At 51.8% G+C, this 13374-nt stretch overlaps 1 protein-coding gene across 1 annotated transcript; it reads left to right on the top strand.

Annotated features, from left to right (window-relative positions):
* The first annotated feature begins 3365 nt into the window (after positions 1-3365).
* Positions 3366-11605, top strand: GABARAP (GABA type A receptor-associated protein). The gene is made up of 4 exons (XM_056552608.1): positions 3366-3546; positions 6644-6722; positions 6799-6917; positions 11363-11605. The coding sequence occupies exons 1-4, from the start codon at positions 3457-3459 to the stop codon at positions 11426-11428; spliced, it is 354 nt and encodes a 117-aa protein (XP_056408583.1). The 5' UTR covers positions 3366-3456; the 3' UTR covers positions 11429-11605.
* Positions 11606-13374: the final 1769 nt, after the last annotated feature.

Here is a 13374-nt window from a genome sequence, read left to right as displayed (position 1 = left end):
CTCCAAAAGATCAATGGCGCTCCTCTTCTGAGCATTGTAGTTCAGCAGCAGAGCACTGGACGTCCACACATGGGGTATTTCATACTCAGAAGAAATGGGGTTACAAATTTTGGGGGGCATTTTCTATTACCCCTTGTAAAAATGTAAAATTTAGGGAAGAAACAGCATTTTTTTTTTTTCATTTACACATCCAACTTTAACAAAAAGTCGTCAAACACCTATTGGTAGTTAAGGCTCCATGCATGTTTTTTTATTTATTTATTTATTTTTTGCTGTTCTGGCACCATAGGGGCTTCCTATATGCGACATGCACCCCAAACACCATTTCAGCAACATTTACTTTCGAAAAGCCAAATGTGACTCCTCCTTTTCTGAGCATTGTAGTTCGCCAGCAGAGCATTTTACATCCTAACATGGGCTATTTCCATACTCAGAAGAGATGGGGTTACAAATTATGGGGGGATTTTTCTCCCATTACCATTTATAAAAATGGTAAATTTGGGCCAAAAACTGCAAAAAACTTTTGTGAAATTTTTTTTTTCCCATTTACACATCCGACTTTAACGAAAAGTTGTCAAACACCTGTGATGCCTTAAGGCTCACTGTACCCCTAGTTACGTTCCTTGAGGGGTGTAGTTTCCAAAATAGTATGCCATGTGGGGGTTTTCTGCTGTTCTGGCCCATAGGGGCCTCCAAAATGTGACATCCCCCCCAAAAAAAAAACATTTCAGAAAACCTCACTCTCCAAAATCCCATTGTCGCTCCTTCCCTTCTGATCCTCTACTGCGCTCGCCGAACACTTGACATCCACATATGAGGTATTTCCTTACTCGAGAGAAATTGGATTACACATTTTGGGGGGGATTTTCTCCTATTTCCACTTGTAAAAATTCAAAAACTGGGTCTACAAGAACATGCGAGTGTAAAAAAATGAAGATTTTGAATTTTCTCCTTCACTTTGCTGCTTTTCCTGTGAAACACCTAAAGGGTTAACACACTTAGTAAATGTCGTTTTGAATACTTTGATGGGTGCAGTTTTTATAATAGGGTTATTTATGGGGTATTTCTAATATGAAGACCCCTCAAATCCATTTCAAAACTGAACTGGTCCCTGAAAAATTCTGATTTTAAAAATTTTGGGAAATATTGGAAAATTGCTGCTGAACGTTGAAGCCTCTGGTGTCTCCAAAAGTAAAAACATCTCAACTTTAGGGTGCAAATATAAAGCAGACATGTTGTATATGTGAATCAATATATAATTTATTTGGAATATCCATTTTCCTTATAAGCAGAGAGCTTCAAAGTAAAAAAAAATTGGGAATTTTTCACCAAGAAATGATACAAGTATCGACAACATTTTCCCACTAACATAAAGTAGAATATGTCACGAAAAAACAATCTCAGAATCAGAATGAAAAGTAAAAGCATCTCAGAGTTATTAATGCTTGAAGTGACAGTGGTCAGATGTGCAAAAAAAATGGACTACTCCTTTAAGGCTAGGTTTCCACTTGGTTTTGTTTCTGGCAGTTTTTGGAGATCTACCACTGCAGCTTTTGAGCCAAAGCCAGAAATGTATTCAAAAGGAACAGGACATAAAGGAAGGACTTACCCTTCTCCTCCCTTATGGATCCACTTCTGAATTTGGCTCAAAAACTGCCAGAAAAAAAAAAACCGAAGTGGAAACCGAGTCTAATTGGCTAAAAAAAAAACAAAAAAACTGTGTAAATAAAAAATAAACCTATGTGGTAACACCGCGTGCGGAAATGTTTGTGTTATAAAAATATATCGTTAATTAAACCGCACGGTCAATGGGGTACGCGCAAAAAAATTAATCAAAAAGTCCGATCAATACAAAAATGGTACCGATAAAAACTTCAGAACACGGCGCAAAAAATGAGCCCCCATACCGGCTCGTACGCGGAAAAATAAAAAAGTTATAGGGGTCAGAAGATGAGAATTTTTAGCGTATACATTTTCCTGCATGTAGTTATGATTTTTCCAGAAGACAGAATCCAACCTATATAAGTCGGGATCATTGTAACCGTATGGACCTAGAGGATAATGAGAAGGGGGCATTGTTACCGAAATATGTATTACGTAGAAACGGAAGCCCCCAAAAGTTATAAAATAGTGGGGGGTTTTGGCTCGCATTGATTTTTTTTCCGTTTCATTTTGGGTAAAATCACTGACGTCATTACAAAGTAGAATTAGTGGCGCAAAAAATAAGCCTCATATGGAATTTCATGTGCAGAATTGAGAGCGTTATGATTTTTAGAAGGTGATGAGGAAAAAACGAAAATGGAAAAACCCTGCGTCCTTAAGGGGTTAAATCAACTGGTTCCAGAAAGTTAAACAGATTTGTAAATCACTTCTATTCGCCTTCTGCCCCCGCACTAAGCAGCGGTACTGGTGCGGGGGACGCGCCCGAATCCACAGCCCCGCCCAGCTCATCAATATTCCTCCCCTTCATTACAGAGTGGGGAGAAGAGGTAGAGGCGGAGGGAGGGGAGGAATATTGATGAGCTGGGCGGGGCTGTGGTCCGGCACTGATGTCATAGTGCCAGATAGCACCTCATTTGAATATATCCCGAAAATAGAAGATTACGGCGGATTCGGGCGCGGTAAGGATCAAACTGATCAGCGTTCCCCGCACCAGTACCACTGCTTAGTGCGGGGGGAGAAGGTGGACAGTTTTCCTTTAATCCTTCCAGTACTTATTAGCTGCTGAACACTACAGAGGGAATTATTTCTCTTTTTGGAACACAGAGCTCTCTGCTGACATCATGACCACAGTGCTCTCTGCTGACACCTCTGTCCATTTTATGAACTGTCCAGAGCAGCATATATTTGCTATGGGGATTTTCTCCTACTCTGGACAGTTCCTAAAATGGACAGAGATGTCAGCAGAGAGCACTGTGCTCGTGATGTCAACAGAGAGCTCTGTGTTCCAAAAAGAAAAATAATTTCCTCTGTAGTATTCAGCAGCTAATAAGTACTGGAAGGATCAAGATTTTTTAATATAAGTAATTTACAAATCTGTTTAACTTTCTGGCACCAGATCATTTAAAAAACATAAATTTCTACCGGAGTACCCCTTTAAGGACCGGGGGACATCGGTGAGTTTGTTGTGCGCTCATGTGACAGGGGGCGTTCCTTTTCCGTAGGTTGTGGGGGCGATATCTGGATCTTGATTGGTTGACCTAGTGACGTCATGGGGCGTGTCTTAGAGACGACCTATAAGTGGACGACAGGAGACGTCGCTTCTTACGTGGCCGCCATTTCTCCGGAGTCAGACGTGACGTATGCGCTTGTTGTTGGGCAGCTTGCGCCATAGGAGGCGTGTCCCGGTGACGTTTGCGGCAGTTGGGGGCGTGTTCAGGTCTTGGTGGGCGGGATCAGAGGCGGAAGTGATCTCGTGTTTACCGTCAGTATCGCGGAGGCTCCGGAGCCGCAGACATGAAGTTCGTGTATAAGGAAGAACATCCCTTCGAGAAGAGGAGGTCAGAGGGCGAGAAGATCCGCAAGAAGTACCCGGACAGAGTGCCCGTGAGTGCGGGGCCACAGGGGAAGGAGGAGCGGGGGCCACAGGAGAGAGGAGGAGGAGGAGGAGGAGCGGGGGCCACAGGGGGAGGAGGAGAGGAAGGGGGGCCACAGGGGGAGGAGGAGAGGAAGGGGGGCCACAGGAGAGAGGAGGAGGAGCGGGGGCCACAGGAGAGAGGAGGAGGAGCGGGGGCCACAGGGGGAGGAGGAGAGGAAGGGGGGCCACAGGAGAGAGGAGGAGGAGCGGGGGCGAGAGGAGGAGCGGGGGCCACAGGAGAGAGGAGGAGGAGCGGGGGCGAGAGGAGGAGCAGGGGCCACAGGAGAGAGGAGGAGGAGCGGGGGCGAGAGGAGGAGCGGGGGCCACAGGAGAGAGGAGGAGGAGCGGGGGCGAGAGGAGGAGCGGGGGCCACAGGAGAGAAGAGGAGGAGCGGGGGCCACAGGAGAGAGGAGGAGGAGGAGCGGGGGCCACAGGAGAGAGGAGGAGGAGCGGGGGCCACAGGGGGAGGAGGAGAGGAAGGGGGGCCACAGGAGAGAGGAGGAGGAGCGGGGGCCACAGGAGAGAGGAGGAGGAGCGGGGGCCACAGGGGGAGGAGGAGAGGAAGGGGGGCCACAGGAGAGAGGAGGAGGAGCGGGGGCGAGAGGAGGAGCGGGGGCCACAGGAGAGAGGAGGAGGAGCGGGGGCGAGAGGAGGAGCAGGGGCCACAGGAGAGAGGAGGAGGAGCGGGGGCGAGAGGAGGAGCGGGGGCCACAGGAGAGAGGAGGAGGAGCGGGGGCCACAGGAGAGAGGAGGAGGAGCGGGGGCGAGAGGAGGAGCGGGGGCCACAGGAGAGAAGAGGAGGAGCGGGGGCCACAGGAGAGAGGAGGAGGAGGAGCGGGGGCCACAGGAGAGAGGAGGAGGAGGAGCGGGGGCCACAGGAGAGAGGAGGAGGAGCGGGGGCCACAGGAGAGAGGAGGAGGAGCGGGGGCGAGAGGAGGAGCGGGGGCCACAGGAGAGAGGAGGAGGAGGAGCGGGGGCCACAGGAGAGAGGAGGAGGAGCGGGGGCCACAGGAGAGAGGAGGAGGAGCGGGGGCCACAGGAGAGAGGAGGAGGAGCGGGGGCCACAGGAGAGAGGAGGAGGAGCGGGGGCCACAGGAGAGAGGAGGAGGAGCGGGGGCCACAGGAGAGAGGAGGAGGAGCGGGGGCCACAGGAGAGAGGAGGAGGAGCGGGGGCCACAGGAGAGAGGAGGAGGAGGAGCGGGGACCACAGGAGAGAGGAGGAGGAGGGGGGGCCACAGGAGAGAGGAGGAGGAGGAGCGGGGGCCACAGGAGAGAGGAGGAGGAGGAGCGGGGGCCACAGGAGAGAGGAGGAGGAGGAGCGGGGGCCACAGGAGAGAGGAGGAGGAGGAGGAGCGGGGGCCACAGGAGAGAGGAGGAGGAGCGGGGGCCACAGGAGAGAGGAGGAGGAGCGGGGGCCACAAGAGGGAGGAGGAGGAGGAGCGGGGGCCACAAGAGGGAGGAGGAGGAGGAGCGGGGGCCACAAGAGGGAGGAGGAGGAGGAGCGGGGGCCACAAGAGAGAGGAGGAGGAGGAGCGGGGGCCACAAGAGAGAGGAGGAGGAGGAGCGGGGGCCACAAGAGAGAGGAGGAGGAGGAGCGGGGGCCACAGGAGAGAGGAGGAGGAGGAGCGGGGGCCACAGGAGAGAGGAGGAGGAGGAGCAGGGGCCACAGGAGAGAGGAGGAGGAGGAGCGGGGGCCACAGGAGAGAGGAGGAGGAGGAGCGGGGGCCAGAGGAGGAGGAGGAGCGGGGGCCACAGGAGAGAGGAGGAGGAGGAGCGGGGGCCACAGGAGAGAGGAGGAGGAGGAGCGGGGGCCACAGGAGAGAGGAGGAGGAGGAGCGGGGGCCACAGGAGAGAGGAGGAGGAGGAGCGGGGGCCACAGGAGAGAGGAGGAGGAGGAGCGGGGGCCACAGGAGAGAGGAGGAGGAGGAGCGGGGGCCACAGGAGAGAGGAGGAGGAGGAGCGGGGGCCACAGGAGAGAGGAGGAGGAGGAGCGGGGGCCACAGGAGAGAGGAGGAGGAGGAGGAGCGGGGGCCACAGGAGAGAGGAGGAGGAGCAGGAGCGGGGGCCACAGGAGAGAGGAGGAGGAGCGGGGGCCACAGGAGAGAGGAGGAGGAGCGGGGGCCACAGGAGAGAGGAGGAGGAGGAGCGGGGGCCACAGGAGAGAGGAGGAGGAGGAGGAGCGGGGGCCACAGGAGAGAGGAGGAGGAGGAGGAGCGGGGGCCACAGGAGAGAGGAGGAGGAGCGGGGGCCACAAGAGGGAGGAGGAGGAGGAGCGGGGGCCACAAGAGGGAGGAGGAGGAGGAGCGGGGGCCACAAGAGGGAGGAGGAGGAGGAGCGGGGGCCACAAGAGAGAGGAGGAGGAGGAGCGGGGGCCACAAGAGAGAGGAGGAGGAGCGGGGGCCACAAGAGAGAGGAGGAGGAGGAGGAGCGGGGGCCACAAGAGAGAGGAGGAGGAGGAGGAGCGGGGGCCACAAGAGAGAGGAGGAGGAGGAGCGGGGGCCACAAGAGAGAGGAGGAGGAGGAGCGGGGGCCACAGGAGAGAGGAGGAGGAGGAGCGGGGGCCACAGGAGAGAGGAGGAGGAGGAGGAGCGGGGGCCACAGGAGAGAGGAGGAGGAGGAGCGGGGGCCACAGGAGAGAGGAGGAGCGGGGGACCACAGGGGGGAGGAGGAGGAGCGGGGGACCACAGGGGGGAGGAGGAGGAGCGGGGGACCACAGGTGGGAGGAGGAGGAGCGGGGGACCACAGGGGGGAGGAGGAGGAGCGGGGGACCACAGGGGGGAGGAGGAGGAGCGGGGGACCACAGGGGGGAGGAGGAGGAGCGGGGGACCACAGGGGGGAGGAGGAGCGGGGGACCACAGGGGGGAGGAGGAGCGGGGGGCCACAGGGAGAGGAGGAGCGGGGGCCCACAGGAGAGGAGGAGCGGGGGCCAGAGGAGAGGGGAGGAGCGAGGGCCACAGGGGGGAGGAGGAGCGGGGAGAGGAGGAGCGGTAATAGTGGTATTGCAGGATGATGGGGGTAGTAGTAGTGGTATTGGTGTCAGGTAACCTCGGTGTCCTCCGTCCTCAGGTGATTGTGGAGAAGGCGCCTAAGGCGAGGATCGGGGACCTGGACAAGAAGAAATACCTGGTGCCATCGGATCTAACAGGTAGAGCCCCCCTTCCTGCCCCTCCCTGTTACCCCCAGTATACAGATTTTACCCTCTAACCCCTGTGTCTGGTCAGTCGGCCAGTTCTACTTTCTCATCAGGAAAAGGATCCATCTCCGCGCGGAGGACGCCCTCTTCTTCTTCGTCAACAACGTCATCCCCCCCACCAGCGCCACCATGGGACAGCTCTACCAGGTGCGGGGAGCTGTGTGTGTGCAGTACAGGAATACAGAGCTGTGTGTGTGCAGTACAGGAATACAGAGCTGTGTGTGTGCAGTACAGGAATACAGAGCTGTGTGTGTGCAGTACAGGAATACAGAGCTGTGTGTGTGCAGTACAGGAATACAGAGCTGTGTGTGTGCAGTACAGGAATACAGAGCTGTGTGTGTGCAGTACAGGAATACAGAGCTGTGTGTGTGCAGTACAGAAATACAGAGCTGTGTGTGTGCAGTACAGGAATACAGAGCTGTGTGTGTGCAGTACAGGAATACAGAGCTGTGTGTGTGTGCAGTACAGGAATACAGAGCTGTGTGTGTGTGCAGTACAGGAATACAGAGCTGTGTGTGTGTGCAGTACAGGAATACAGAGCTGTGTGTGTGTGCAGTACAGAAATACAGAGCTGTGTGTGTGCAGTACAGGAATACAGAGCTGTGTGTGTGCAGTACAGGAATACAGAGCTGTGTGTGTGTGCAGTACAGGAATACAGAGCTGTGTGTGTGTGCAGTACAGGAATACAGAGCTGTGTGTGTGTGCAGTACAGGAATACAGAGCTGTGTGTGTGTGTGTGTGCAGTACAGGAATACAGAGCTGTGTGTGTGCAGTACAGAAATACAGAGCTGTGTGTGTGGAGTACAGGAATACAGAGCTGTGTGTGTGCAGTACAGGAATACAGAGCTGTGTGTGTGCAGTACAGGAATACAGAGCTGTGTGTGTGCAGTACAGGAATACAGAGCTGTGTGTGTGCAGTACAGGAATACAGAGCTGTGTGTGTGCAGTACAGGAATACAGAGCTGTGTGTGTGCAGTACAGGAATACAGAGCTGTGTGTGTGCAGTACAGGAATACAGAGCTGTGTGTGTGCAGTACAGGAATACAGAGCTGTGTGTGTGCAGTACAGGAATACAGAGCTGTGTGTGTGTGCAGTACAGGAATACAGAGCTGTGTGTGTGCAGTACAGGAATACAGAGCTGTGTGTGTGTGTGCAGTACAGAAATACAGAGCTGTGTGTGTGCAGTACAGGAATACAGAGCTGTGTGTGTGCAGTACAGGAATACAGAGCTGTGTGTGTGCAGTACAGGAATACAGAGCTGTGTGTGCAGTACAGGAATACAGAGCTGTGTGTGTGCAGTACAGGAATACAGAGCCGTGTGTGTGTGTGCAGTACAGGAATACAGAGCCGTGTGTGTGTGCAGTACAGGAATACAGAGCTGTGTGTGTGCAGTACAGGAATACAGAGCTGTGTGTGTGCAGTACAGGAATACAGAGCTGTGTGTGTGTGCAGTACAGGAATACAGAGCTGTGTGTGTGCAGTACAGGAATACAGAGCTGTGTGTGTGCAGTACAGGAATACAGAGCTGTGTGTGTGTGCAGTACAGGAATACAGAGCTGTGTGTGTGTGCAGTACAGGAATACAGAGCTGTGTGTGTGTGCAGTACAGGAATACAGAGCTGTGTGTGTGTGCAGTACAGGAATACAGAGCTGTGTGTGTGTGCAGTACAGGAATACAGAGCTGTGTGTGTGTGCAGTACAGGAATACAGAGCTGTGTGTGTGTGCAGTACAGGAATACAGAGCTGTGTGTGTGTGCAGTACAGGAATACAGAGCTGTGTGTGTGTGCAGTACAGGAATACAGAGCTGTGTGTGTGTGCAGTACAGGAATACAGAGCTGTGTGTGTGCAGTACAGGAATACAGAGCTGTGTGTGTGCAGTACAGGAATACAGAGCTGTGTGTGCAGTACAGGAATACAGAGCTGTGTGTGTGTGCAGTACAGGAATACAGAGCTGTGTGTGTGTGCAGTACAGGAATACAGAGCTGTGTGTGTGCAGTACAGGAATACAGAGCTGTGTGTGTGTGTGCAGTACAGGAATACAGAGCTGTGTGTGTGTGTGCAGTACAGGAATACAGAGCTGTGTGTGCAGTACAGGAATACAGAGCTGTGTGTGTGCAGTACAGGAATACAGAGCTGTGTGTGTGTGCAGTACAGGAATACAGAGCTGTGTGTGTGTGCAGTACAGGAATACAGAGCTGTGTGTGTGTGCAGTACAGGAATACAGAGCTGTGTGTGTGTGCAGTACAGGAATACAGAGCTGTGTGTGTGTGTGCAGTACAGAAATACAGAGCTGTGTGTGTGCAGTACAGGAATACAGAGCTGTGTGTGTGCAGTACAGGAATACAGAGCTGTGTGTGTGCAGTACAGGAATACAGAGCTGTGTGTGTGCAGTACAGGAATACAGAGCTGTGTGTGTGTGGAGTACAGGAATACAGAGCTGTGTGTGTGTGCAGTACAGGAATACAGAGCTGTGTGTGTGTGCAGTACAGGAATACAGAGCTGTGTGTGCGCAGTACAGGAATACAGAGCTGTGTGTGTGCAGTACAGGAATACAGAGCTGTGTGTGTGCAGTACAGGAATACAGAGCTGTGTGTGTGTGGAGTACAGGAATACAGAGCTGTGTGTGTGGAGTACAGGAATACAGAGCTGTGTGTGTGCAGTACAGGAATACAGAGCTGTGTGTGTGCAGTACAGGAATACAGAGCTGTATGTGTGTGCAGTACAGGAATACAGAGCTGTGTGTGTGTGCAGTACAGGAATACAGAGCCGTGTGTGTGCAGTACAGGAATACAGAGCTGTGTGTGTGTGGAGTACAGGAATACAGAGCTGTGTGTGTGTGCAGTACAGGAATACAGAGCCGTGTGTGTGCAGTACAGGAATACAGAGCCGTGTGTGTGCAGTACAGGAATACAGAGCCGTGTGTGTGCAGTACAGGAATACAGAGCCGTGTGTGTGCAGTACAGGAATACAGAGCCGTGTGTGTGTGTGCAGTACAGGAATACAGAGCCGTGTGTGTGTGTGCAGTACAGGAATACAGAGCCGTGTGTGTGTGTGCAGTACAGGAATACAGAGCCGTGTGTGTGTGTGCAGTACAGGAATAGCAGAGCCGTGTGTGTGTGTGCAGTACAGGAATAGCAGAGCCGTGTGTGTGTGTGCAGTACAGGAATAGCAGAGCCGTGTGTGTGTGTGCAGTACAGGAATACAGAGCCGTGTGTGTGTGCAGTACAGGAATAGCAGAGCTGTGTGTGTGTGTGCAGTACAGGAATACAGAGCTGTGTGCGTGCAGTACAGGAATAGCAGTGCCGTGTGTGTGAGTGCAGTACAGGAATACAGAGCTGTGTGAGTGCAGTACAGGAATAGCAGAGCTGTGTGAGTGCAGTACAGGAATAGCAGAGCCGTGTGTGTGTGTGCAGTACAGGAATACAGAGCTGTGTGTGTGCAGTACAGGAATAGCAGTGCCGTGTGTGTGTGTAGTACAGGAATACAGAGCTGTGTGAGTGCAGTACAGGAATAGCAGAGCCGTGTGTGTGTGTAGTACAGGAATAGCAGAGCCGTGTGTGTGTGTGCAGTACAGGAATAGCAGAGCCGTGTGTGTGTGTGCAGTACAGGAATGGCAGAGCCGTGTGTGTGTGTGCAGTACAGGAATGGCAGAGCTGTGTGAGTGCTGTACAGGAATAGCAGAGCCGTGTGTGTGTGTGCAGTACAGGAACGGCAGAGCCGTGTGTGTATGCAGTACAGGAACAGCAGAGCCGTGTGTGTGCAGTACAGGAATAACAGAGCTGTGTGTGTGCAGTACAGGAATACAGAGCTGTGTGTGTGTGCAGTACAGGAATACAGAGCTGTGTGAGTGCTGTACAGGAATAGCAGAGCCGTGTGTGTGCAGTACAGGAATACAGAGCTGTGTGAGTGCTGTACAGGAATAGCAGAGCCGTGTGTGTGTGTGTGCAGTACAGGAATGGCAGAGCCGTGTGTGTGTGCAGTACAGGAATACAGAGCTGTGGGAGTGCTGTACAGGAATAGCAGAGCCGTGTGTGTGTGTGCAGTACAGGAATGGCAGAGCCGTGTGTGTGTGTGCAGTACAGGAACAGCAGAGCCGTGTGTGTGCAGTACAGTAATAACAGAGCTGTGTGTGTGCAGTACAGGAATAGCAGAGCCGTGTGTGTGTGCAGTACAGGAATAGCAGCGCTGTAAAGGATGAGGGTGGAGAAGTGTGAACATGCTGGAATAGCAGAGTTGTTTGTGTGCTGTGAAGGTGAGTGTAAATGTGTAGGAACAGTATTGGAATAGCAGAGCTGTACTGTATAAGGATGTAGTTCTATTTCTGTGTAGTCAGTACAGGGAGGGCAGACAGTATAGAGTAGCAGAGCTGTAGAGGATATAGATTTGTGTATGTAGTACAGGAATAGTAGAGCTGTGTGTGTGTGTGTGTGTAGTACAGGAAAAGTAGAGCTGTGTGTGTGTGTGTGTAGTACAGGAATAGCAGAGCTTTGTGTGCGCGCAGTCAGTAGAGAAATAGAATACTGTGGAGCTGTGTGTGATCAGCACAGGAATAGCAGAGCTTGTAGCAGTGACCTTTCCTTTGGTCTCTGCAGGAACACCACGAAGAGGACTGCTTCCTGTATATCGCCTACAGTGATGAGAGCGTATACGGCCAGTAACCCCTCCCTCTACTGTAAGATTCCTTCATTCCCCCTTTTCGTGCTTCATTTTTCCCCATTTAATCCTGATCTCTTGGTTTATTTGCTCCCCTGGGGCGGCTCTTTATGGCGGGGGAGTGTGATCCCTCTTACTTCAGCCCTATTTGGGGTTGTTCGTAATAAAAAGACTTGACATGCTTAGTGTTTCTTCTCGTCTGTGTGGAGGGCGGGGAGGTGTTCAGACCCGGGAAACTCACTGATCTAGAATACCCTCACCAGCAGACTGATTCTACTGCACAAAATACCCCTCCAGCTGCACCAAACATCACAGAGCAGCACAAAATACAACTCCAGCAGCACCAAATATCATAATGCAGCACAAAATACCCCTTCAGCAGCATCAAATACCAGAGAGCAGCAGAAAATACCCCTCCATCTGCACCAAACACCACAGAGCAGCACAAAATACAACTCCAGCAGCACCAAATATCATAGTGCAGCACAAAATACCCCTTCAGCAGCATCAAATACCAGAGAGCAGCAGAAAATACCCCTCCATCTGCACCAAACACCACAAAGCAGCACAAAATACAACTCCAGCAGCACCAAATATCATAGTGCAGCACAAAATACCCCTTCAGCAGCATCAAATACCAGAGAGCAGCAGAAAATACCCCTCCATCTGCACCAAACACCTCAGAGCAGCACAAAATACAACTCCAGCAGCACCAAATATCATAGTGCAGCACAAAATACCCCTTCAGCAGCATCAAATACCAGAGAGCAGCAGAAAATACCCCTCCATCTGCACCAAACACCTCAGAGCAGCACAAAATACAACTCCAGCAGCACCAAATATCATAGTGAAGCACAAACTACCCCTCTGGCAGTGCTAAACATCACATAGTAGTAGTAAATGTCACAGTTAAGCAGAATATACCCCTCCAGCAGTGCTAAACACCACACTGCAGCACAAAATACCCCCAGCAGTGCTAAACACCCTAGAGCAGCACAAAATGCCCCTCCAGCAGCACCAAATATCACAGTGCAGCACAAAATTCCCCTCCAGCACCAAAGATCCCAGAGCAGCACAAAATGCCTCTCTAGTAGTGGAAAACATCCCAAAGCAGCACAAAATACTCCTCTAGCAGTGTCAAACAGAGCATCACCAAATATCACAGTGTGACTCAAAATAACTCCAGCAACACCAAATATTACAGTTAAGCACAAAATACCCCTCCAGCAGCACCAAAGATCACAGTCCAGCACAAAATAACCCTGCAATAGTGCCAAACACCACAGAGTAGCACTAAATTACCCCTCCAACAGTGCTAAACACCACACTGCAGAACAAAATACCCCTCCAGCAGTGCTAAACACCACACTGTAGCACAAAATACCCCTCCAGCAGTGCTAAACACAACACTGCAGCACAAAATACCCCTCCAGCAGCACAAAATACCCCTCCAGCAGCACCAAAGATCACAGTCCAGCATAAAATAACCCTGCAATAGTGCCAAACACCACAGAGTAGCACTAAATTACCCCTTCAACAGTTCTAAACACCACACTGCAGCACAAAATACCCCTCCAGCAACACCGATTGGATTCCTGGATCGCACAATAAAAGACAAAAACAACCCCTTAAGGACCAGACTAATTTTTATTTTTGCACTTAAGTTTTTTCTCCCTTGCCTTTTAACTCCTTAAGGACGCAGCTCCTTTTCACCTTAAAGGGGTACTCCTGTGGAAAACTTTTTTATTTATTTATTTTTATCAACTGGTGCCAAAAAGTTAAACAGATTTGTAAATCATTTCTATTAAAAAAATCTTAATCCTTCCAGTACTTTTTAGGGGCTGTATGCTAAAGGGAAATCCAAAAAAGAAATGCATTTCCTCTGATGTCATGACCACAGTGCTCTCTGCTGACCTCTGCTGTCCATTTTAGGAACTGTCCAGAACAGGAG

The sequence above is a fragment of the Hyla sarda genome, unplaced genomic scaffold, assembly GCF_029499605.1.
Source record: "Hyla sarda isolate aHylSar1 unplaced genomic scaffold, aHylSar1.hap1 scaffold_1732, whole genome shotgun sequence".
In the NCBI taxonomy this organism is placed as follows: Eukaryota; Metazoa; Chordata; class Amphibia; order Anura; family Hylidae; genus Hyla; species Hyla sarda.
The sequence above is the reverse complement of the archived record's forward strand: the minus strand, read 5'-3'. Positions and strand labels throughout refer to the sequence as shown.